General features: G+C 44.5%; 7 protein-coding genes across 8 annotated transcripts; 4 read left to right on the forward strand and 3 right to left on the reverse strand.

Annotated features, from left to right (window-relative positions):
• Nucleotides 1-643: 643 nt before the first annotated feature.
• Nucleotides 644-8411, reverse strand: RhoGAP92B (Rho GTPase activating protein at 92B). The gene is made up of 5 exons (XM_001359848.4): nucleotides 8054-8411; nucleotides 7507-7775; nucleotides 5361-5536; nucleotides 1584-2550; nucleotides 644-1522 (listed from the first exon to the last, which is right to left on the reverse strand). The coding sequence occupies exons 1-5, from the start codon at nucleotides 8101-8103 to the stop codon at nucleotides 666-668; spliced, it is 2319 nt and encodes a 772-aa protein (XP_001359885.3). The 5' UTR covers nucleotides 8104-8411; the 3' UTR covers nucleotides 644-665.
• A 3061-nt stretch (nucleotides 8412-11472) lies between these two features.
• Nucleotides 11473-12083, forward strand: LOC117183340 (uncharacterized). The gene is made up of 2 exons (XM_033376937.1): nucleotides 11473-11789; nucleotides 11853-12083. The coding sequence occupies exons 1-2, from the start codon at nucleotides 11558-11560 to the stop codon at nucleotides 11933-11935; spliced, it is 315 nt and encodes a 104-aa protein (XP_033232828.1). The 5' UTR covers nucleotides 11473-11557; the 3' UTR covers nucleotides 11936-12083.
• A 294-nt stretch (nucleotides 12084-12377) lies between these two features.
• On the reverse strand, nucleotides 12378-14153 carry LOC4803087 (uncharacterized). Its single transcript, XM_001359849.5, has 3 exons — nucleotides 13836-14153; nucleotides 13523-13685; nucleotides 12378-13422 (listed from the first exon to the last, which is right to left on the reverse strand). The coding sequence occupies exons 1-3, from the start codon at nucleotides 13876-13878 to the stop codon at nucleotides 12468-12470; spliced, it is 1161 nt and encodes a 386-aa protein (XP_001359886.4). The 5' UTR covers nucleotides 13879-14153; the 3' UTR covers nucleotides 12378-12467.
• Nucleotides 14154-14270: 117 nt separating this feature from the next.
• Nucleotides 14271-16165, forward strand: Caf1-55 (chromatin assembly factor 1 p55 subunit). Its single transcript, XM_001359850.4, has 3 exons — nucleotides 14271-14585; nucleotides 14643-15203; nucleotides 15263-16165. The coding sequence occupies exons 1-3, from the start codon at nucleotides 14564-14566 to the stop codon at nucleotides 15970-15972; spliced, it is 1293 nt and encodes a 430-aa protein (XP_001359887.1). The 5' UTR covers nucleotides 14271-14563; the 3' UTR covers nucleotides 15973-16165.
• Nucleotides 16120-17988, reverse strand: Art3 (arginine methyltransferase 3). 2 transcript variants are annotated; one of them, XM_001359851.4, is made up of 3 exons: nucleotides 17853-17988; nucleotides 16964-17792; nucleotides 16120-16905 (listed from the first exon to the last, which is right to left on the reverse strand). In XM_001359851.4, the coding sequence occupies exons 1-3, from the start codon at nucleotides 17872-17874 to the stop codon at nucleotides 16212-16214; spliced, it is 1545 nt and encodes a 514-aa protein (XP_001359888.3). In that variant the 5' UTR covers nucleotides 17875-17988; the 3' UTR covers nucleotides 16120-16211. The 2 variants fall into 2 exon arrangements, with proteins under 2 accessions (XP_001359888.3, XP_003736902.3); XM_003736854.3 differs by having other exon boundaries at nucleotides 16964-17789; nucleotides 17853-17979.
• Nucleotides 17989-18018: 30 nt separating this feature from the next.
• On the forward strand, nucleotides 18019-18892 carry mRpS10 (mitochondrial ribosomal protein S10). The gene is made up of 3 exons (XM_001359852.3): nucleotides 18019-18109; nucleotides 18169-18392; nucleotides 18466-18892. Exons 1-3 carry the CDS (start codon nucleotides 18101-18103, stop codon nucleotides 18719-18721), a joined length of 489 nt encoding a protein of 162 aa, XP_001359889.2. The 5' UTR covers nucleotides 18019-18100; the 3' UTR covers nucleotides 18722-18892.
• Nucleotides 18893-19003: 111 nt separating this feature from the next.
• Nucleotides 19004-20227, forward strand: LOC6897917 (uncharacterized). The gene is made up of 4 exons (XM_002137983.3): nucleotides 19004-19362; nucleotides 19418-19612; nucleotides 19677-19917; nucleotides 19991-20227. Exons 1-4 carry the CDS (start codon nucleotides 19145-19147, stop codon nucleotides 20138-20140), a joined length of 804 nt encoding a protein of 267 aa, XP_002138019.2. The 5' UTR covers nucleotides 19004-19144; the 3' UTR covers nucleotides 20141-20227.
• The last annotated feature ends 436 nt before the right edge of the window (nucleotides 20228-20663 follow it).

Raw genomic sequence — 20663 nt, forward strand, 5'->3', positions numbered from 1 at the left:
TTAAAATAATAATAATTGCATTACAAATTAATAAAGCAAAAGAATACAAATTATATAGTACATTCATAAATCAAGTTTTCATAATTTTAAAGAAATGTTTTAAATGTAATTTGGAATAGCTAAAAAAATGTATACATCGGAAGCAACAAATCGCCATGGAAATTGTCTTCGTTGTTGGAAAAAAATGGAAACAAAATGAAATGCAAAATGCAAAAATTAAGGAAACACAAACCATTCAGATGATGTATCACAACCTTTCAAACAAGGATTAACAATCGAGAGCCAACGATTGCTCGAGGGGCTAACATTTCAAATCAAATTTCGACAATTGAGTTATGGAGGCCTTACTACACACTATGTATAAATGGATATCGCTTGATATATAGCTATATATGGCTAAACACGTACAAATTAGATTGCTTATGGACAAGGCAAAAATACAAATGCAGAATACACGAGAGGTTCTCAAATATCTCCACCTCAATAATGCACAAGGGTCTTCTCTTACGTTGCCGCAAGGATTGTATATAAATTATATCGTATATATATATTCTATTATGTTCATATTCATATATTCATATATTCTGTGCGTTCAAGTCTTAGCGGGTAAACAGTAACACCTAATGACTCTGACTCCGTCTCCCACAATGCATTCCTATCTCTATCTATTCCGATGGCTTGCGATTTGTGGGAGGCGGTGGCGCTGGCACCGTTGGCCTTTTCGGCGTTTGAAATGAGTTGGGCGAAATGGGTGTCGTTGCCTTGTCCTGGGGCTGCTTGTTTTCCGGAGGCTGTGCCTGCAAGTTCTGCTGTTGCTGTTGCTGCTGCTGCTGCTGCTGCTGTTTCTGTGGCTCGACTGCAGTCGAGTTCTGTTCATGGTTATGGTTATGGTTCTCTTTGCCCGTAGGTGGAGCCTCCTCCCTCGTTCCATTCGTATCACAATTCTCCTGCTTTAGTTTCTCAAGAAAATGCTCCGTTTTATAGCGCACGCTGCCATTGACATTATCAATTGTTGCCTGCGTGGGCGTGGTGGCTCCCTCATCGTCGCTCTTGCCATCATTCCTGGCTGCTGCTGGTCCCACTCCCAGCACTGCCGGCCGCTTGGGCAGCAGCGGCTTCTGGGGCAAATCTGGCTTCAGCTTGAAGCTTCCGATACTGTCCGTACTCTTGCGATCCGCTGTGGGCGAGGGCAAGTTGTCCAGGCCAAAGAACTGGGTGCGCGTCATGGGCACAGGCTTGGCGGGCGTCACAGGCGGTGGCGGCAGTGCCTCCAGCTGTGTGTTGGTTGGCAGGGTCACGGCGGCTGGTGGTACTTGAAATTGGGGCAAATTGGGCAGCGGCGGCTTGGCGGGCTTCTCCTGCTGCGTTTGCGGTGTTTGTTGCGGGAACAGCTCCTTGGCATGCGGCCGCTGGGGCGTCTGTGATGTTGTCATGATCGTGCTGCTCCCATTCGTGCTGGGAGGCGAAGGAGCATTCGGTTTCTGGCGGCGCAAAGTGCCATATCGTGGACTCTCCATGACTTCTGTGGAGGGAATGAGTCAATAAGTTAAGGGCATTGCTTCCTCTTATCGTATTCCACTTACCATTGTCATGTTTGTCTAGGTTCTCGTTGGAGGAATTCGATTTGCTCTTGCCCTCGACAAAGAGCTTCTGCCTCTGCAGCGTCACGTAGAACTCAACGTCGCCGGTGAAGAAGTAATCCCACTGGCTGATCAGCAGCTCCACAATTATGTTGGCCGCCGAGGAGCTGTTCACCTGCCCAATGTAGTCGGCCTGGGCATTGCTGCTCTTATCGATGCGGGGCCACAGCATGTTTGGCGACATGACAATCGCCAGGTTCTGTGAGCTCATCTTATTGTGCACCGAACGCTGCTGCACGAGGGCCAGGAAGCGTGTGAGGTAGCGCAGATTCGCATAGTTCTCCTTGGGCAGCTTCCCCAGTATAGCCTTTATCTCTGTCTTCCGCTCGTTCTCGCTGTGACGCTCTGCGATCCGTATAAAGTCCTTGTACAGGTTATAGGTGAGCAGCGGCTCGGGCAGCTCGCGCAAATAGAGCTTGAGTATGGAGCCAATGACATGGGGATCCTGGTAGTCCAGCGGCAGCGGTGTCTTCACATGCTGCGCCTCCAGAGCGTGCTTCATCCGTCTGAGCTTGGTGCTGGCACAGCCCACACGGAGCAGGCCCTCCTCCTCCAGCCCATTCTCGAGCAGACAGCAGCAGCAGAGCTCCACGATATAGGAAATCTCCCGATGCGTCGACGTCAGATGCTCCTTGAGGGAGGTGCCAAAGCGCGACTTCTCCGTCGCCTGAATGGTGTCCTGGATGCGGGCCAGCGAGGCATTCACATGCTGCAACGCCCGCTCGTGATAGTTTCTTTGGTTGAGCACATAGTCCCGTATGCAGTTGACAATCTCATCCTCTTTGGCAATCAGCTCCAGCATCTGCGCGGCCCATGCATCGCGCTCCTTCTCCAGCTTCAGCGCGCACTCCTCCTGCTGGCTCTTGATGTGGTTCACCTTTGACGCCGGCTCATCCAGACGTATAGCCGCCTACAGGGAAATATATCAAACAAATGTGTGACTCTCTTTTCCTCATTTACTGATAAGTAAAGCCTCGAACCAGTCGTCACAATCCCATGTGCCTCCAAAGTTCAAGTATGGAAAATTATCTTATCTCGAGGGCCCTGCCCTGCCCTGCCCACGCCCACGCCCACAAACTGGAAATAGTTTCGTATGCAGTCGGACTTCTTTATGACTAAGAGGAGAGATGCCGAGAGGCCTGTAAAAATAGACCTCGACCTCAACCGCGAATCCTCAATCCCAGCTGTTCTGCCGCTTCGAATCAATGTCTTTGTTTCCACACACAAAGGGGAATGGGCATGCGGGCAGGCGTGTGCGTCCGATATTGCAACATATGTTCTCATGCCTATACTATATACGGGGGGAGCACTGACTAAGGTGGCTTTGACACCGTGTGGGCACCGTCGCCTCCCCCTGACTCATAAAGAAGCTTATGGAAACAGTTGCCGCGATAAGAAATGTAATTGATTCAGGTCGAAATGGAGTGTGCAACAGCCCTTCAAGAGAGAGTACAGGGAATAAATATGGGATAGAGATTCGTCTGTATGCAATTTATGCATTCATCACACTTTTCAGCTGCGATAATGATTCTAAAAATAAACACAAAACAGAAAACGTGACAAATAACTATACACCCGACAGCTATCTCTACAATAAACAATGGAAATCATCTAATTATGAATATTTGCTCTGTCTTCAGACCCAACGTGAGACTCTGTGAGTCACATCGACCTCTCGATGACCTACATGAGAGTTGGATTCCCATTCCATTGGCGCATGGCAAAAGAGAGCAAAACACACATTCCAGACACCAAAGTTAACACTTGTAAAGGCTGTATTTTGTGTATCGGATCCATGTCAGGGAATGCAATTAGAACCCACGACGGTGGTTGGAGGGAGGGTAGAGCAACGTTGATTAGCGAATTATAGCAAGTGCCATACAATACACCTCTTATATTTAAGTAGAAGTATGAGTATATGGGCCTGTTTCCACTGGCGATAAGATTATCCGGAGCTAGCTTTGTAAATAACTTGCGTTTCAAATTCTCTGATACGCAGTCGCCCGATTCGAATGGTCATCCATTGTGTCGCCTCAATTCCAATTATGATGTCACTACTGCTGGACAGACAAGGCATGTCAATGAACGTCTTCCGACACCTTAAACGGACTACAGACAACATACACCAAGCCGAGACCCACATCGACTAGTCATCCCCGACGTTTTCTTTATATGGGATATGTGTCCGTCGTGATTGTTCGCAAAATAAAACGGAAAACAACAAAAAACAAGCAAAAACAATGACAATAAAAACTCAGAATTTGTCAAGTAACATTTTTGTTGGGTTGCCTACAAAAATATAACCGTTTGGTGACACACACTTGTGCGAAGAGTCTCCCCCTCAATGGGCAGAACCAATCGTATGTCAAGAAATTGGAACAGAACACCGAAAAGCCGTTCACTTCATTCTACTTCCATCCCATCCCACTCTTCATCCCTATACCCATTTCCATTCAGAGGCACAATGGCCCGCGATAAAGGCAATAACGAAAGAAACGACCCCGACAACAATCAAAATCATATCATAAAAATGCTGCAAAAGCCTAAACTCTAAAGCAACGAGATTTGGATACCCTAAAGAAAAGAAATGGTCAAAGAAATGTAACATCAGGTGGCTCCGACCGAGGGGCGCTGACGCATGATGCGGTCCCGTGCTGGCAAGAAATATAAATGTTAGACTTATATTGGAGGAAAATTAGAAGAATCCATTTACAGTCGAGACGAACAGAGATCTATTCCGATCTATGCCCTACTACAATTATAGTACCTTTGGAAAGAGTATTAAAGCCTAAGCGACAAATTCATACACACTATATAACCTCTATATATATGTATGTACGTAAGCGGACGACGACTTTTGTCGAATGAAACGCATGGCACAACAAATAACAATAGAACCTGACGTGAGATAAAGAAAGAACGAGCGAACGACAGAAAGAGAGAAAGAGAGCCAACAAAAGCAACAATAAACTGAAATTAAAAATTGATTGCTTCTTGGGCGCCGCAGACTTGGTTCTTGGCATCCGCTGATGCATGTACAGTGGTTCCATGCTGATTATGCAAGAGAATACTCCCAAAAGAAGGCTTCATTAGGGTGAGCGAGAGAGTGAATATTAAGATGGATACCAAGAAACTCTCAAGAACTCAATGACAATGATCTTATACCCTATCTAAAGGGAAGCTAGCCAATTTTGAGTGTTCCCTGTAGCTATCTTCACTGATTATATCAGCTATTATCAACCACTTCTTGTATTCTAAGAACCCCTTATTGGAGCTATAATCAAGATAGTTTGATTCTCCGGAAACTTGCAGTGTTTAAAACATGAAACCACTGTGCAACCACTGATGGATCGGATCTCCTTGTGGAGATTGAGATACACATGGCGGCAACTACCGGCGGCAGTTGTTTAAGCAATATTGATGTTCTTGTGCCGTCGTTTATCAGAGACAATTTCTGGAACGGGTAAGTGTGGTTCGGTGGGTCGGTCAGTCGGCTATCTCTCTGGGAGCCAGTCGAGCAGAGGTGGTAACTTTTGCTGCTCATTATTTCCATACTCAATTTCTTAATTAATTTAACAATCTCCCATTGCCATCTCTCTCGGGAAAGCGGAAAGAAACATTATTCATCACTCTCTCTCTCTTTCTTGGAGCCAAGTGTTTTTGTTAATCGTATTTAATGGAGAGTTAGATTTATGATCGGAAAGAAAAATAAAACCTTACCTCATGGCTGCGCTTCAGTGAGGTGTATTCCTGTAATGTTCGCGAGACATTACGCTTCAACGTTGAGATCTCTTGTAGTTCCTTATCCAAGATGTTTTTTAAACGCCTCACCACCTTGGTCTCCGTCTCCAGTTCGCTCTCGATGATGCACTCTGCGATTGTCTTCTCCAGCTCCCCTGCAATTGCGAAATACACACGAAAAATAAAGTACTACAATAGAAACTTCGGCTAGATGATGCAAAGCTCCCGCTTGGAGTGGAGATGGGGAGTCGCCTCTATCTCTGTCGCTCGCTCGCAAGTGAGGAAGTCAATGCTTATTTAAGACCTTATCGCAGAGCGGTAGCACCGAGACCAAGACGTTGGCGTGCCCGATGCCGTTGCCATTGCCGGTTTCCAGTTCCAGTTGTCGGTGGGGGAGTTGCGGCGGCCCCCCTATTTTGGGGGAGGTGACAGGCAGCGAATACTCGTAGGTTGACGAGCGAGCTGAGTAAGCAAAATTGTGATAATTGTGTTGAGTGCCCCGGCGGCAGGCAACCCGGGGCTTAGCTGAACCCATTATAGAGGGAAAGAGGTCGACACGGAGACCGAAGACCGAAGACCGAAGACGACAGAGGCACTGGAGTATAACATTTGAGATAGATTCGCTTTGTGCTGTTCCCCTATGTGTGCGACGACGCTGAGAGGGAATTGAGCTGAATTGAAGCGCATCGTGGCTAACAATAAAGTTGCAAAAGGGTGGCCCCTTAAGTACAGTGGGTCAAAGCGTGTGAACGCAGTGCTATTCACTTTACACTGATAAGAATTTCCGCATTCAAGGAAAGCCTTAAACCTTTGTACATATGTACATATAACACTTTAAGATGTAAACCTTTGAAGATTTGTTCAATTATCACCACTTTTGAATGCATTTCTTTGAAGATTAGGATGTTCATTATAGAATTACCTTTGTTCGATTTCGATTACCCTCTAATAATGCTTATAAATGCAATGTAGGGCAGGCCCTAAACCTCCATAACAAGCCATGTTTCGATGGGAAATTAACTTGATTCACTTTATACCGCTTTGGAATCGAATTCCCTTGATTAAACCACTAATAATTCCCATCGCGTTTCAGGCACCGCTCCACCACACATCATCCCAGCAAACACGTATGAACGTGGAACGTGCGTGTCTAATCATGAACTTTATGTGGAAAACAAAGGCTGCACTGTATCCCTAGCAGAGCATTATACAACTAGAAACTGCACTTGAACCACTATAAGGGGTTGCAGCTGCGACTGACTCGCGTTCATGCTGCTCTTTGGCTCTTCTTTGGCTGCAACTGCAACTAAATTGCAATTGACGCACCACACACACACATATCTGCCAATATGTGGAATGCAAAATACAGCCAAAAAAAATAAGCAAACGAAATGAGTAATAGCGAAAGGGGAGCGGAGGAACGGCCCGCATATAATAAATAAAGAGCAGAGCAGAGTGTGTCCGATTATGACGATGATGTATGAATGAATCTCTGGCGTAACTTTTACTTTTTTCTGGGCAGGCCAGCACATAATTATTGGCATTTACTTTTACCGGGTCCGGGGTGTAACAAATTTAAATGAAATGCACAATAAATCGGTTAGAAAGAGGGCCGGAGCGGGGGCGAAATACAATATACAATAACTCAATAGCCAATCGGAAAGGCAAAACAAAAACTGTGTATAAATAGATACATATAGCCTAAACCGCAAACAAAAACAGCGAAAGCAGCGCAAAAAAAGCCGTCATAATACAAATTATTATAATGATTAAAAAACGCGCAGGCCACAGCACAGCACAGCACAGTTTGAGTATATATCAAAAAACGACGCTGGATGTTGAGAAATGTAAATGCCACAAGGCCAAGCGCAGACAAGGCGAAGCCGCAAACACACACACACATACACATGCACAGAAGCACTGGGGAGCACGCAAGCCCGTGACACAGTCACTCCATCCATAAGTATTTCGCTCTGCTGTCTATATATGCATATTTGCATATGCGCTTGAGAGCGATTATCAAATCGAATGCGTACCACGGTGCACCCGCCGGCGGGGCTCTTATCACAATCACAGAACAACAACACACACTTGTCGGGAGAAACGGGAGGGAAAAAAAACTAACCACAATTGGCCAAGACCTTCTGCAGGGGCATATCCTTGGGTAACTCTTTGGCGGACTCATCCAGGGCCTGGGCAATCTTGTAGTGACTGTTCTTCTTGGTCCGCTTGTCCTGCTCCTCGGTAGATACCTGGCCATTGCTGCTGCTGCTCCCACCACTGCTGCTCAGTGCTGGCAATTTACGCACAATCTTCTCGATGGTATCACGATACCGGTCCACCTGCTTCTCGATGATCTCTAGCTCGGAATCTTTGCAGTCTGCTTTTGTTGATCTGTTGTTGGGGGCAAAGAAAAAGAATGGAAATATGCCGTTAGGTCATCAGTAGCAGCTGACTTGAGCGCCCACTTGGAGGCAACAACATCGTCAACGACGACGTAAGTGTAAACGCTGCGCTTTATTTTGGCATTGGAGTCGGGTTTTGTTGTTACATTCGTGTGTTGTTGTGATGAGGCAACACCTGCTGGCAGGCTGTTTGTCTGGAGAGCTGAGGTGTAGCCGTCGACGACGCTGCCCCCCCTTCTGTCTGTCGTGTCTGGCCTTTGAACTTACCTTGATAAATTTTCAGCCGCAATTTTAATCTTCGCGAATTGCCTCTTCATCTTGGCTATTTCTTGTATCCGCTCGCTTCTCCAACGTAAACTAAACTCTTTTTGTGCTGTGTTTTAATGTGTAATTAGCTATTGAGTAAATACTAAAAACTGACAAATTAGTCATTCGGTTTCCGTTTGTGTTGTTGTTGTCGCCGTCTTCGCTGGTGGTGCTGTGTCTCCGTTTGCTATTTCTGCTTCTTGCATCTGCTTCCTTACACAAACACACACACACGCGAACGCACTTAATATATTATATTTATTTAATATTTTTTTTTTTTCGACACGCGCTGTTCCGTCCATTCCAGTGTGACCGCAGACTCGATAAGTCGATAACATATACCGTCGACCATCAGAAATATACCAAAATATACGGTCTCATTTTCAAAATATACCGTAAAAATACTGACAAATTCAAGTTCTATTATACATATTCCTCGTTTTCTTTCTTCCGTTGAATATTACTAGCTATATAGAACATTTAGCCGTGCCCACATAATTTTACACGATTAATGAATCAATTTTCTACAAGATTGGATAGTTTCTAATCCTTGCTTTTATTGGATTTTAACGAAAAAGTTCAACAAAAAAACAGTCCCAATGTTGCTGGTATTTGATACCATGATGCGTGTATAGGTCTTGGTATACCCTATTTCGTAAATTTTATATGAAGATATAACTTAATTTATTAAGACCTTTTCTCAAATTGATATGTTTTTGACTTATTCATGAGTATTATTAGTATCTTGTATATATTTATCTCGATCCTGATACTTACTGAGCCTTGGAAGACAAACGTATTCACAATTCTATAACATCCATTTCCCCCAGGGTATGTGTGCCTGGAATTAGCAACATGTTTGTGTATGGAATGAGACTCATTGTTGCAATAGCGAAACTGCGGCGAATCCGGTATTGCCTATATTTCAAGCTATAGATGCCCACTTAGCTTTATCCCATAGATAAATGCATTTTCTACAAGATTGCTTCTTTTAATTGCTTGTAAGTATTTTATTTTGACTACAATACGGGTTTCAAGTAAATGTTGCTGCAACAGTGTGTATGGAATGTGCAACATTGTGTATGGAACGAGACTCATTGTTGCTAAAGCGAATTTGCGGCGAGCTGCGGCGAATTAAAAAAAACGACCAATTCCTTATATTCTTTGTTCCGTTGAATAATACTATCTATATAGAACATTTAGCCATGCCCACTCAATTTTATACGATTGTTGAATCAATTTTATACATGATTGGTCTATTCGAAATACTTGCATTTATTGGATTTTTATATAACATTGAAAATTAAATTAATAGATTGATGAAATTGACAAAAATACCATGGGAGCGCGGCGAAAACCAGTATTTCTACAGTATGACCCTCGGGACAGCACCGAAATATACGGTCTCACTTGAAAAATATACCGAGTGTGCGCCAAATCGAACTTTTTTGAATGTGAGCGACAAGGATTTAAATGTTGTCAACCGGGCCTTTATCTATGCCCACATAATTTGATACGATTAATTAATCAATTTTCTACTTAACTAGCCAGTTTTTAGTCCTTGCTTATATTGTATTTTGACTAAAACAAGGTTTAAACCAAATATCAAACGCAATTTATTAAGACCTTTTCTTAAATCGATATGTTTTTGACTAATTCATGTGAATTATTAGTATCTTGTATATATTTATGTCGATCCTGATACCTACTGATCCTTGGAAGACAAACGTATTCACAATTCTATAACATCCATTACCCCCAGGGTATGTGTGCGTGGAATGGGACTCATTGCTGTGAACCGGTTATGACGACTAATTCTTGGTTAATCTTTCTTCCGTCGAATATTCCCAGCTATATAGATCTCTCAGTTTTCCCAGACAATTTTATATGATAGCTGAATCAATTTTGATCAAGATTAACTATTTTTAAGTACTTGCATGTTTTTTATTTTGACAAAAACACGATTTCATCAAAAATGCTCAATGTCGCAGGTTGTGACGTCAATGTTGCTGGTATTTGCAGACTCATTTGTTGTCAACCAGGGTATGAGCGTTTGTATACCCTATTTCGTGAATATTATATAAAGATACCGTTTTCCAAGCTGCTTTCAAATGTAATTAATAAAGGCCTTGTTTTAGATTGCATTTTTTTGGTCTATTCATGCATTTGATTAGTTATTTGTATATAAAACCTGATCCCTGTAGCGATTCTTTGTCTCTGTAAGAGGACCCCTAATTGCAAAATATCGTTTAAAATAGATACTGACTAGTTTCTGCATTAATTAGAGCATGGGATGAAACACATTTCCGCAATTCTATATCATCCATTTCCCCAGGGTATGTGTGCATGGAATTAGCAACATGTTTGTGTATGGAATGGGACTCATCTGTTGCGAACCGGGTATTGCCAAATCCGGATATTTTAAGCTATATAGAACATTCAGCCCTGCCCACACAATTTTACCCAATTAATGCACTTATTTTCTACGTGACTGGTTTATTTTAAACACTGGCTTTTACATAAAAAGGGTTTTTGGCGAAAAAGGTAAAAAAAAACAAAAAGGTATGTGACTAATCGCTTGAGTATGGGCAATTGTATACCCTATTTCATTAACTTATTATGAAGATACTGTTTTATAAACTGTTTTAAAACGTAATTACTAAATACATTTTCTCAAATTTATATGTTTTAAACGTATCTATGCATTTGATTCGTTTCATATATATATACATATATCCTGTATATATCCTGATCCCGATATTCATTCTTGGTCTCTGTAGGAATAATAAGCTGCAAAATATCGTTGAAATAGCTTTCAAAAAGAACTTGGAGCTATTGGAGCTTGAGATGACTAACATTTTCTCAATTCTATAATATCCACGTTGCCGCACGTTGTTCTATGGGTTAAAAGAGAGCCATAACCGATTCAAAGAGAGCAAAAAGAGCCGAGTGCGCGCGCCAAATATACATTTTTTGAAAGTGAATGAGCGACAAGGATCTAAATGCAATCCATTGGAATAAGTTATGAACGGAAGTACGATTTGAAAGAGCGAACATTCAAAATACACCCTTTACTCTTAATCTATATTTTTTGTTCTTAAATTTAATGTATATAAACCGATACCGATGGTCCGATTTTTCAAACTGGCCTTGCAGAGACCTGAAATAATTGCCAACAATTGTTCCTCCATTCGCCTCCTCTGGACTTAAGTCAATACTTTGGCCATCACCTCCTATATCCTGGTGGATGAACTCCAGCTGGTCCAGCGATTTTAGTTCTTGATCACCCATCTCTGTTAAATATGTTAAAATTAGAAATGTGAAAATTTAACGCGCCAAATGATGTGATATTAATTGGTTCGTATCATGCGATACGATTTTTTTTAATCAAATATCGATAGGTTTTACAAGTAACCATACCATTCTGCGGCGCATAATTTGAAATCAAAACAACAAAACGTAAAAATGTATATTGAATTCGGTGAATATCGAATCGACGGGGCGAACATCGACGCTGTAATTGATTTATATGAGGCATATATGAACCATACCACAAAACAAGGAACAACACATGAAAAGAACCGAAAACCAAACGAATGCGTTCCAATAATTGTGACGTTTGGACAGGAAAAACTCGACATAGAGCCAAACGGTGTCGTTCAATTGCATAAGACTTTCTTAGAACAGCAAGATAGAGGTGTGTAAATAAGTAAAATTAATATAATATTCTTCTGATAATATATCAATGTATTCAATTCAGCGGAAATCGTTGACACGCACGTTGAGAAGATGCCGCAAGTTGAGGAGCCGCCGCAAGTTGAGGAGCCGCCGCACATTGAGTAAAGTGAAGCAATTAATTAAATTAAGGTTTATATTATAATATTATGTACCAAGGCGCCCAAAGCGCCGCCTCCCCGAATATCTTACTACTTAATATACATATAGGCATTTGTAGGCCGTAAGTTTGAAGCAATTGAAGCTTAAATTTGAATTGTACAATTGCGACGCTCTCCTTTTGTGAGCTATTCTGGCGGCATCGAGGACACCGCACATCCTTGTCCAAGTCATTGAGGAACTTCAAGGTATATGTAATATACTAGTTCCATGGCTATCCAGCTTCTAGAGCAGGGCCATGTTTTCCTAGCGGGCCATGTAACTTCAGCTGAAGGAGTAACTGCTTCTAGCGCTGAGATTGATGTGGAATTTGTGGTGGAACATTAAAGTTAAAGTTAATGAACTGTAAACTAAATATTCATCTCAAAAAGTGATGACACATTTGTTTATATTCCCGTTAAGCGCCAATTATATTGCGCATTTATTAATAATTTACCTATTAGCTATTGGACACCAACAAACAAAACAAAAAATGGCTTGACTAATCATCTTTGAAACCCAAACTAAACTCCTGTGCCTCACCTCCCTTTCGAAAGATTCGCACGTAGGCGGACTTGACGCCAAACTTCCAAATGGCAATGTAGGGCAAATAGTACGTGAGCAGATCCACCAGCCACACGCGAAAGTTCAAATACCACCGCACAATGGCATACTTGTGCAGAAAGGTGACAATAAACAGCCCGTAGCTGACGATCAGCCGATCCCATAGCTTCAAATCGTAGTAGTACAATCTCTGCTGTGGATCCCGCTTCTCCCCGACCCGATGGTCGAAACTGTAGTACTCGTAGCCCTTTACGCAGGCCAGTCGCTTGGTGAAGAAGATATTAGCCCCAACTGAGAGCATTGTGTTGACGTGCCACAGTCCCTGGATAAGGGCCTCTGTCATCCGATAAAACTCCTCAGTTGTGTGCTCCAGCGCTGGCTCGTAAACTTTTCGCATAACTATGTCCAGGCGGGTCTTGGACTCGGCCCAGTTCCGACCGCAGATGTTGTACTCATCCTTGATGCCCAGTAAATAGCCCAGAACTCTCCACATATGGGTGGTGGCCTCTAGGAAATCATTATCGTACAGCTGTATGCGATGAGCTCCAAGGGTTATGAAGCCAATGAATCCAAACTGGGTCAGGGCCAGGTCCTTCTGCGTGATCTGCCCGGCTCCACGCCTGGCACACGCATGACTAGAGCGCGCATGGGCCTGTCTAACAGCCGCGATGCTGGTCCAGAACTTGCTCTTTCTGTCCGCCACGGAATTATTGTACCAGGATTGGGTATGGAAAATAGTGCGTACGTATCTTCGATAAGCTGTGAATGCAGTTGAAGATTGTCGCGTGCAGGCAAGTACTCGGAGAATCGAGGGCACGGCTAGAACGGAAATCAGCCCGGCCAGCATCCCCGCATTCATCACGAAGCGATATGTGCTGAAGTACCCTTGAGCGCTACAGTAATCAGAAACGATGAAGGGAAATTATTACAAAGTTACATACAAAAACACAATTGCATGAACAGAACATTTGCGTGACTAACTAATTAACGTACCGCTTGAACAGCTGCTCATCGAACCATGGCGGAAGCTCCAACTCAGACCCGCTATCGCCCTCCTGGCTGCCGTCCTTCAGCAGGTGCTCCAGATACTGCTCCGCCTCGGCATCATTATGCCCATTATTGGGGGCCTGCGCTGAATGCATTTTCCCACTGGCCGCTGGAATGACAACGCATACCAAAAACAAGCTTAAGACCAGTCAAACATTACACAAGAGCTGAAAACAAACAAAACCGTCGAGTGCCAAGAGAGAAAGTTTCTTCGGCAGCGGCGCAGCGGCGCAGCGGGCCCATTCCACTTTACACTTACACGATTCATGCTCGCCGCTGTCCGTGGATACGCCATTCGTCATATTGTCAAGTCAATTTGCAGTAGTTAATCTATTTGGCAAATCTACAATTGCTTGATATGGGCAAGTTTAGCATTATTTTTCCCGGGCTCTCGACGGGTGGTCGGTTGATTGCTCAATTTACGGCGCCTGCCTCGCGCCGCAGAGTGCTATGAACTGAATTGCAACGGCCACCGGCAGCCGAGGTTCAGTCAGCTTTATATGTGCTCAAGCAACCGTTTCCAGAGATCCACAGAGTGGCGCGAAACTGGTTTTGAATCATCTTATAAAAGTTTCCCGATCGTTTGTTTATGCCACTTTACACAGCGCACAGTCACATTTTCGTGACTGTCCAGTCGATAGTATCGCAAGCCTACAAAATTATCGATAAGTCGAATTACATCTCTAGAACCAGCCGACGCGCTTGCAAAAAAAAAAAAGAGGAAAAAAATTCTTTCCAATTTTGCGCTGTCAATTCACTTGGTTTTAGTATAAGTCAGTTGTAAAGTACTTGTTAGTGCTCATTGCTGTGTGTAAAATTTAAGTAAAAAACTGAAGCGCGCGTACTTGAGGCAGTAGCAAGTGAGATACATTTTTTATTCCCGGCTTGTGCACGCGTTTTGCCGCTTTGGCTTCATTGTTTTGGCGCCCGATTTTTGCGACGCGTACCAAATTTTTGCGTTAATTATACTTTGTGCACACGTTCGAAATGGTGGATCGCAGTGATAATGGTAAGTTGAATATAATGTGAAATAAATTAAGGCTAATTTTGTGACTTATTTCCCAAGCGGCGGAATCTTTCGACGATGCCGTCGAGGAGCGTGTGATCAACGAAGAGTACAAGATATGGAAGAAGAATACCCCTTTTCTGTACGATTTGGTCATGACACACGCTCTGGAATGGCCATCCCTGACTGCCCAGTGGCTGCCCGATGTGACCAAGCAGGACGGCAAGGATTACTCGGTGCATCGCCTCATTTTGGGGACACACACATCAGACGAACAGAATCACTTGCTGATCGCCAGCGTCCAGCTGCCCAGCGAAGATGCCCAGTTTGATGGCTCGCACTACGACAATGAAAAAGGCGAGTTTGGTGGCTTTGGTTCTGTGTGTGGCAAAATAGAGATTGAGATCAAAATCAATCACGAAGGCGAGGTGAACCGTGCTCGTTATATGCCACAGAACGCTTGCGTTATTGCTACCAAAACCCCGTCGAGCGATGTCCTGGTGTTTGACTACACAAAACATCCCAGCAAACCGGAGCCATCCGGTGAATGCCAGCCAGATCTGAGGCTGCGCGGTCATCAGAAAGAGGGCTATGGCCTCTCTTGGAATCCTAACCTGAATGGTAAGGCAATCCTATTGTCTCCTTTGTGTATAATCTATTAATGTTGGTTCATTTTTAAGGTTACTTGCTCTCGGCCTCTGATGATCATACCATCTGCTTGTGGGACATTAACGCCACGCCCAAGGAGCATCGCGTGATCGATGCCAAGAATATTTTCACTGGTCACACCGCTGTTGTTGAGGATGTGGCCTGGCATCTGCTGCACGAGTCGCTTTTCGGTTCTGTGGCCGACGATCAGAAGCTCATGATCTGGGACACGCGCAACAACAACACCTCAAAGCCGTCGCATACCGTCGATGCCCATACGGCCGAAGTCAATTGTCTGAGCTTCAATCCCTATTCGGAGTTCATCTTGGCCACGGGCTCCGCTGACAAGACTGTGGCACTGTGGGATTTGCGTAATCTGAAGCTTAAACTACATTCCTTCGAGTCGCACAAGGACGAGATCTTCCAGGTGCAGTGGTCGCCCCATAACGAGACCATTCTTGCCTCTTCCGGCACCGATCGTCGCTTGCACGTTTGGGATTTGTCGAAAATAGGCGAGGAGCAGAGCTCAGAGGATGCTGAAGATGGACCACCAGAGCTGCTCTTCATTCACGGCGGCCACACGGCCAAGATCAGCGACTTCTCATGGAACCCCAACGAGCCCTGGATCATTTGCTCCGTGTCCGAGGACAACATAATGCAGGTGTGGCAAATGGCAGAGAACGTATACAACGACGAGGAGCCCGAGATACCGGCTTCCGAGTTGGAAACAAACACCGCTTAAAGCATACATATACATATTTTCCCACACGACCAATTTTACGTTTTTCTCTCTGCTCCTGCTCCTGAAATCTAGCAGTGCTCCATCTTAATTTATACATATTACATATTTTTAAATCGAATTAAGTCAACTTTCTGTCAAAAGCAAACGTATGTTGTACGAATCTTTAATTAAAACCGGTCTTAAAAGAAACATATTGTAAAAGGCAATATATTGCAGTTTTTCGAATATCAAATTCAAATTTAGTCCACGGTGTATTTATAGGTCTTCCCAAAGACCTGAATCTCTACATTCAAGGCCCTGACATCGGTGGTGTTTCGTCTTGAGATGATTTTCCCTTTAATGACATCGCCCCAGCTCACTTCCTGTGGCTGATCAATGAAGAACACAGTCTGTTTCCAGTGCGTGGTCGTGTGATAGGGCGATGTGCTGAACATGACCTCGCGTGGCAGCTCAAAGAACGTATCAAAGAAACCCACAAAGGCTGACAGCCGACCCGCCTGTGTGCATTTCAGGCTGAACTCGTACGTAAAGTTGGAATAATTCAGATCGACGGTCATCATATCGAAATTGGCTATTTGCTCGGCCGCTGTCAGCACGTACCGGGGATCCACCGCCTGCATAAGCGGCTCTTCGATGGAGCGTTTGGCCAGGTCGCGCATATTGACGCCATACACATCGGACCAGAACTCCACTTGCTCGGCATAGAGCTTGTCATTGCCATAGCCCATCAGGCTAAGCGAGCATCGATTGGGCAGAATGATGCCATTGGGATTAAGATGATGCTCGCGGGCATAGATGATGCTGTCCAGCATGGACTCGTACAGCAAAAAGTAGCCCATCCATTCGGAAATGATGATGTCGTACTTGGCCTCGGGCAATTCGGTGTCCTCCAGCCGTCCCTTCACCAGCTCAACGTTCTTTACATTGTTTTTTCTACGAACAGAGGGATTTATTAATCAAAATTACAAAAACAGATAAACTTGAAGCATACCTGACGATGTCCATGGCTGTGTAGACAATCTCCGAGTTGTCTATGCCGACGATGCGAGAGGCGCCCGCCTGTGATGCGAATATGGAGAGAATTCCCGTACCGCAGCCCACATCCAGCACCGTCTTGCCGCGCACATCCTCCGAATTCATGAGCAAAGCGGAACGGTAGCTGTTGGTTCGCACCCAATCGCTGAGCATTTCGTGATGGATACCAAAGTGGGAGTAGCTGTTGAAGTACTTCTTATCGAGTAAGAGATTATTGCGCGGCAGATTCTTGGTGGCGGCGGCCTTATCCCTGCTATCGCCCTCATGGACCCTCTGCAGCAGTTCCTTATAGTCCTTGCGCATCCGCTCCATGTCCTCGTTGGCCTGCAGCAGCAGCTTGGATTGCTCTGCAATGCGCTGCAACAACTCGGGCACCGTCACAGTCTCTGTTTCAGTCTTGAGAACTTCATAGTCGTAGCACAGCCACGGCTCGTACTCCACGGGCTTCAGATATTTCTCATCGTCCCACAGGATCTTCTCTGTCGAGAGCAGTTGCTCGGCGCTTATCTTGCAGACCCTTATGTAGTTGATTAGCTTGATAAAGCAATACTGATCCATTTGGAATTTCTTTTGAAGCTGCGACAGATTGACTTTGTGGCTGCTGTCCAGGTGGTCAATGGCAGCGCCTATGCTGGGGAGGGCCTCTGGGCAGAAAAGACAAGTGGTTTGCTCCTCGCCCTGGTCCTTTTCATCGTCTTCGTCATCCATGTCATCATAGTCATCGTCATCGGAGCAGGAATCCGCCGGCTCTTTTGCCAGTGCTTCCTCCGCCTGGGATTTGGCTGCTGTTCAAAGACAATTTTGTTTGATTTTGTGATACCTTCTAGTGACCAGCGCTGCCTTACCTGGGGAATCGATCTCTTTCATGTTTGTTTTGAATATTTGTTAATAAAAAGTTTCCAGCAATCGTACAAAACGTTTAATAAATAAAAGGTTGTATGTTTACTTCCGCCAGCACGTGCAAAACAGCGGTATTAGGGATGTTATTGATATATCAGTTGATATATCGCGCCTTCTGTGGCCAGTGTTGGGAAATACTGCCCAACAGCTGTTCTAGCACCTATAGCCCTTGCATAATTTCTCGTTTACAAATATGTTGCAGGTATTTAATCCAATTTATTAAATAAAGCTATATTTAATCACAATAACTCTGATTTCCAGGTGTTGAAGACTTTACGATGGGCACAACCTGTGCGGGCGCTATCATCTGTGACCACCAGCAGTGCAGCAACGAATGTTACAACTACAGCATCCGTTCCGGAGCCGGATAAACTTTTCAGCAAATTGGAAATCGAGCTGCGCGGCGTAGATCCGGCCGTGCTGAAGAGCTATACCTGGTTTGCCACCACCGCCGCAGACCATTTGGGCATTGAGAAGGGCAAGTGGTAAGTGGGGATACAAATCAAATCAGCTAGATCCGAAAGAAATCGCGATTAATTCAACAATGTCCACCCACAGCTGGTCCCCACGCAAGGCAGACCACGAGCGCATGACACTGCTGAAGTCGGTGCACATCTACAAGAAGCATCGTGTGCAGTACGAGGTGCGAACGCACTTCCGGTACATGAATTTCCACAAGCTGACAGGCTCCACCCTGGACACATTTCTGGAGTATATTGAACGCAACCTGCCCGAAGGCGTGGCGCTGCAGGTGTCCAAGACAGAGCTCCAGCAGATGCCCGAGCACTTGCGCCAACCCCCCGAGCAAGTTTAGCGCAGCCTGAAAGAACTCTTAGCCAGTAGGACGCAAATGTTATTAATAGTTTTTTACTTGGAGCCCCTTGTCAGGGGCAGTTATGCGGCCATTCAAGTACGTATTTCAACAGCGGCATCCGCGCTGAGATTAGGCTGATCAAAAACAAAAATAAATTGAAATAGAAGAACAGCAATAGTACCCATAAACCGAACTAATAAGCGATCGCACTCGGAGCCCCACCCGCGATTAACGGAGATAAGTGTTGGGCCAAATATTGAAATAAAATTGTTAGCTCGACTTAGTTGTCGTATCTTGACACACGCACACAGTGGCACCTGGATACGGGCCCCCACTTGAAGTGAGGGCAAACAAAATCCGGACGGCTGCCCGCTAGCTCCTCAGTAGCGAGGCCAAGCCGAACGGAAGCGGATCAGCAACAACATGCGCCAGGGATACTTCTTGCAGGCCGTTATGGCCATAGCCATACTCTACAGTTGTTTGGAACCAGCCGAGTGCTTATACGAGAGTCAAATCCGTGACTTCCTGAATGAGTTCCGCAATCGTATGTGCCATCCCATACCAAATTTGGGTTTGCCCGCGCTAGATCCTTTCGTTCTTGGTCCTGGCCAGACGTCTATGAATAACAAATACCTCATAGAGTAAGCAACATAATGATTAGTCCGCTGACAAGTTATTTAAACCAAAAATTTTTAGCTTTACTGGCTCCATCGATGACTTCCAGTTGCACGGATTGTCCGATTTTGAGGTTCCTACGCTTACCCTTAATCCCGTGCCGGGTCTGAAGAGCACCATCCAGGTTAACTTCCCATACACCTACTTCAAGTCCCTGTACACCGCAAAGGGATCGCTGGCCTATATCCTAAATCTGGCTGGTGATGGCAATGCAGAGTAGGCATATGATTTATTTTAGCATCAAACTCTTCACTTATTAGCCCTTCGCTCTCTTTCGTAGAGCCTTCATCAAGGACTTTTCATTCCTGATCTCCTTCAGGCTGAGAACTCTCTCACCCCTGGGTATCACTTCACTGCAAATCGAGCTTTATTTGGGTGATTTGAAAATCAACTTTGAAAACCTCCTGGAGGAGGACCGCATCGATGATTTTGTGCATTCCCTTGTCAATGAAATGGGCGTGGAATTGCTAGATGATGTCTGGAGCTACGAACAGGGAACGGTTGTTGCCAAAGTTCAAACGGTGGGTGTACCTTTTGGGTGCTTTAAAAGACAGTCCACTCATCCTATCTCTCCATTCTGATTCTCTTTTGCAGCTGGTCAACAACTTTTTGGGGCAATACTCTTTGCAGGACATACTCCAGATCATAGCTGGTGGCGGAGGAGGAGAGGGCGGTGAAAGCAAGCCCATATTCGAGGGCGTCGAGCCCGACTGCAAGCTTGGATCTGAATCAATACTCGACTAAGACTGAAATATAATTGTAATTAAAATAGTTTAGGAAATAAAATATGTAGTTACCTATGTATAGAGATAAAATATCCTCTCAAAGGAATTGATAAATGTGATGGAAATGGAAATAAGGCACTTGAGTGTTAGAATTTATGAACCGTTTGACGTTTTAGCTATATTTACTTATCAAACTGATAAGGATACATCTACCAATATCCCATTTGCATTTAAATCCGTCTCTTATCAGCCCGAAAATACCCCACTCCCGCCACAGGCGCTGGCCACAAAGAGTTTTGCTACCATCGAATCGTTTAATCGCTGTGGGGGTCTCTGATAAGTGTTATTTTTATAGCCGTTTATTGATTTACTGCTAGTTTGCGTGCAAAACAAGATCAAGTAGCAGGTTATCAAATCCAGTTGCAGTGGGCTAAGAATTTTAAATGGCCTTGCGGGTTCTATAAAACCAGCTTTGAGTACTATATGCAGTAGATATTTCGACTTTAGGGTACCCATTTCACAGGTTTCCCAACATTTTTGTA

The sequence above is a fragment of the Drosophila pseudoobscura genome, chromosome 2 (assembly GCF_009870125.1).
Source record: "Drosophila pseudoobscura strain MV-25-SWS-2005 chromosome 2, UCI_Dpse_MV25, whole genome shotgun sequence".
Classification (NCBI taxonomy): Eukaryota; Metazoa; Arthropoda; class Insecta; order Diptera; family Drosophilidae; genus Drosophila; species Drosophila pseudoobscura.

What these genes read in the sequence shown, in the direction of transcription:
- mRpS10 (XM_001359852.3), top strand. An exon ending in GGCATTGAGAAGGGCAAGTG is followed by an intron (nt 18,393 to 18,465) that starts GTAAGTGGGGAT and finishes GTCCACCCACAG; the next exon opens with CTGGTCCCCACGCAAGGCAG.
- RhoGAP92B (XM_001359848.4), bottom strand. Translation starts at nt 8,103, where the DNA reads ATGAAGAGGCAATTCGCGAAGATTAAAATTGCGGCTGAAAATTTATCA. An exon ending in CACTGAAGCGCAGCCATGAG is followed by an intron (nt 2,551 to 5,360) that starts GTAAGGTTTTAT and finishes ATTTCCCTGTAG; the next exon opens with GCGGCTATACGTCTGGATGA. An exon ending in CCTAGACAAACATGACAATG is followed by an intron (nt 1,523 to 1,583) that starts GTAAGTGGAATA and finishes TTCCCTCCACAG; the next exon opens with AAGTCATGGAGAGTCCACGA.
- Art3 (XM_001359851.4), bottom strand. Translation starts at nt 17,874, where the DNA reads ATGAAAGAGATCGATTCCCCAG. An exon ending in GAAAGAGATCGATTCCCCAG is followed by an intron (nt 17,793 to 17,852) that starts GTAAGGCAGCGC and finishes GTCTTTGAACAG; the next exon opens with CAGCCAAATCCCAGGCGGAG. An exon ending in ACAGCCATGGACATCGTCAG is followed by an intron (nt 16,906 to 16,963) that starts GTATGCTTCAAG and finishes CTCTGTTCGTAG; the next exon opens with AAAAAACAATGTAAAGAACG.
- LOC4803087 (XM_001359849.5), bottom strand. Translation starts at nt 13,878, where the DNA reads ATGACGAATGGCGTATCCACGGACAGCGGCGAGCATGAATCGT. An exon ending in CAGCGGCGAGCATGAATCGT is followed by an intron (nt 13,686 to 13,835) that starts GTAAGTGTAAAG and finishes TTGTCATTCCAG; the next exon opens with CGGCCAGTGGGAAAATGCAT. An exon ending in GATGAGCAGCTGTTCAAGCG is followed by an intron (nt 13,423 to 13,522) that starts GTACGTTAATTA and finishes TGATTACTGTAG; the next exon opens with CGCTCAAGGGTACTTCAGCA.
- LOC117183340 (XM_033376937.1), top strand. Translation starts at nt 11,558, where the DNA reads ATGTATATTGAATTCGGTGAATATCGAATCGACGGGGCGAACATCGAC. An exon ending in CTTAGAACAGCAAGATAGAG is followed by an intron (nt 11,790 to 11,852) that starts GTGTGTAAATAA and finishes TATTCAATTCAG; the next exon opens with CGGAAATCGTTGACACGCAC.
- LOC6897917 (XM_002137983.3), top strand. Translation starts at nt 19,145, where the DNA reads ATGCGCCAGGGATACTTCTTGCAGGCCGTTATGGCCATAGCCATACTC. An exon ending in AATAACAAATACCTCATAGA is followed by an intron (nt 19,363 to 19,417) that starts GTAAGCAACATA and finishes AAAAATTTTTAG; the next exon opens with CTTTACTGGCTCCATCGATG. An exon ending in TTGTTGCCAAAGTTCAAACG is followed by an intron (nt 19,918 to 19,990) that starts GTGGGTGTACCT and finishes TCTCTTTTGCAG; the next exon opens with CTGGTCAACAACTTTTTGGG.
- Caf1-55 (XM_001359850.4), top strand. Translation starts at nt 14,564, where the DNA reads ATGGTGGATCGCAGTGATAATG. An exon ending in GGTGGATCGCAGTGATAATG is followed by an intron (nt 14,586 to 14,642) that starts GTAAGTTGAATA and finishes TTATTTCCCAAG; the next exon opens with CGGCGGAATCTTTCGACGAT. An exon ending in TTGGAATCCTAACCTGAATG is followed by an intron (nt 15,204 to 15,262) that starts GTAAGGCAATCC and finishes TTCATTTTTAAG; the next exon opens with GTTACTTGCTCTCGGCCTCT.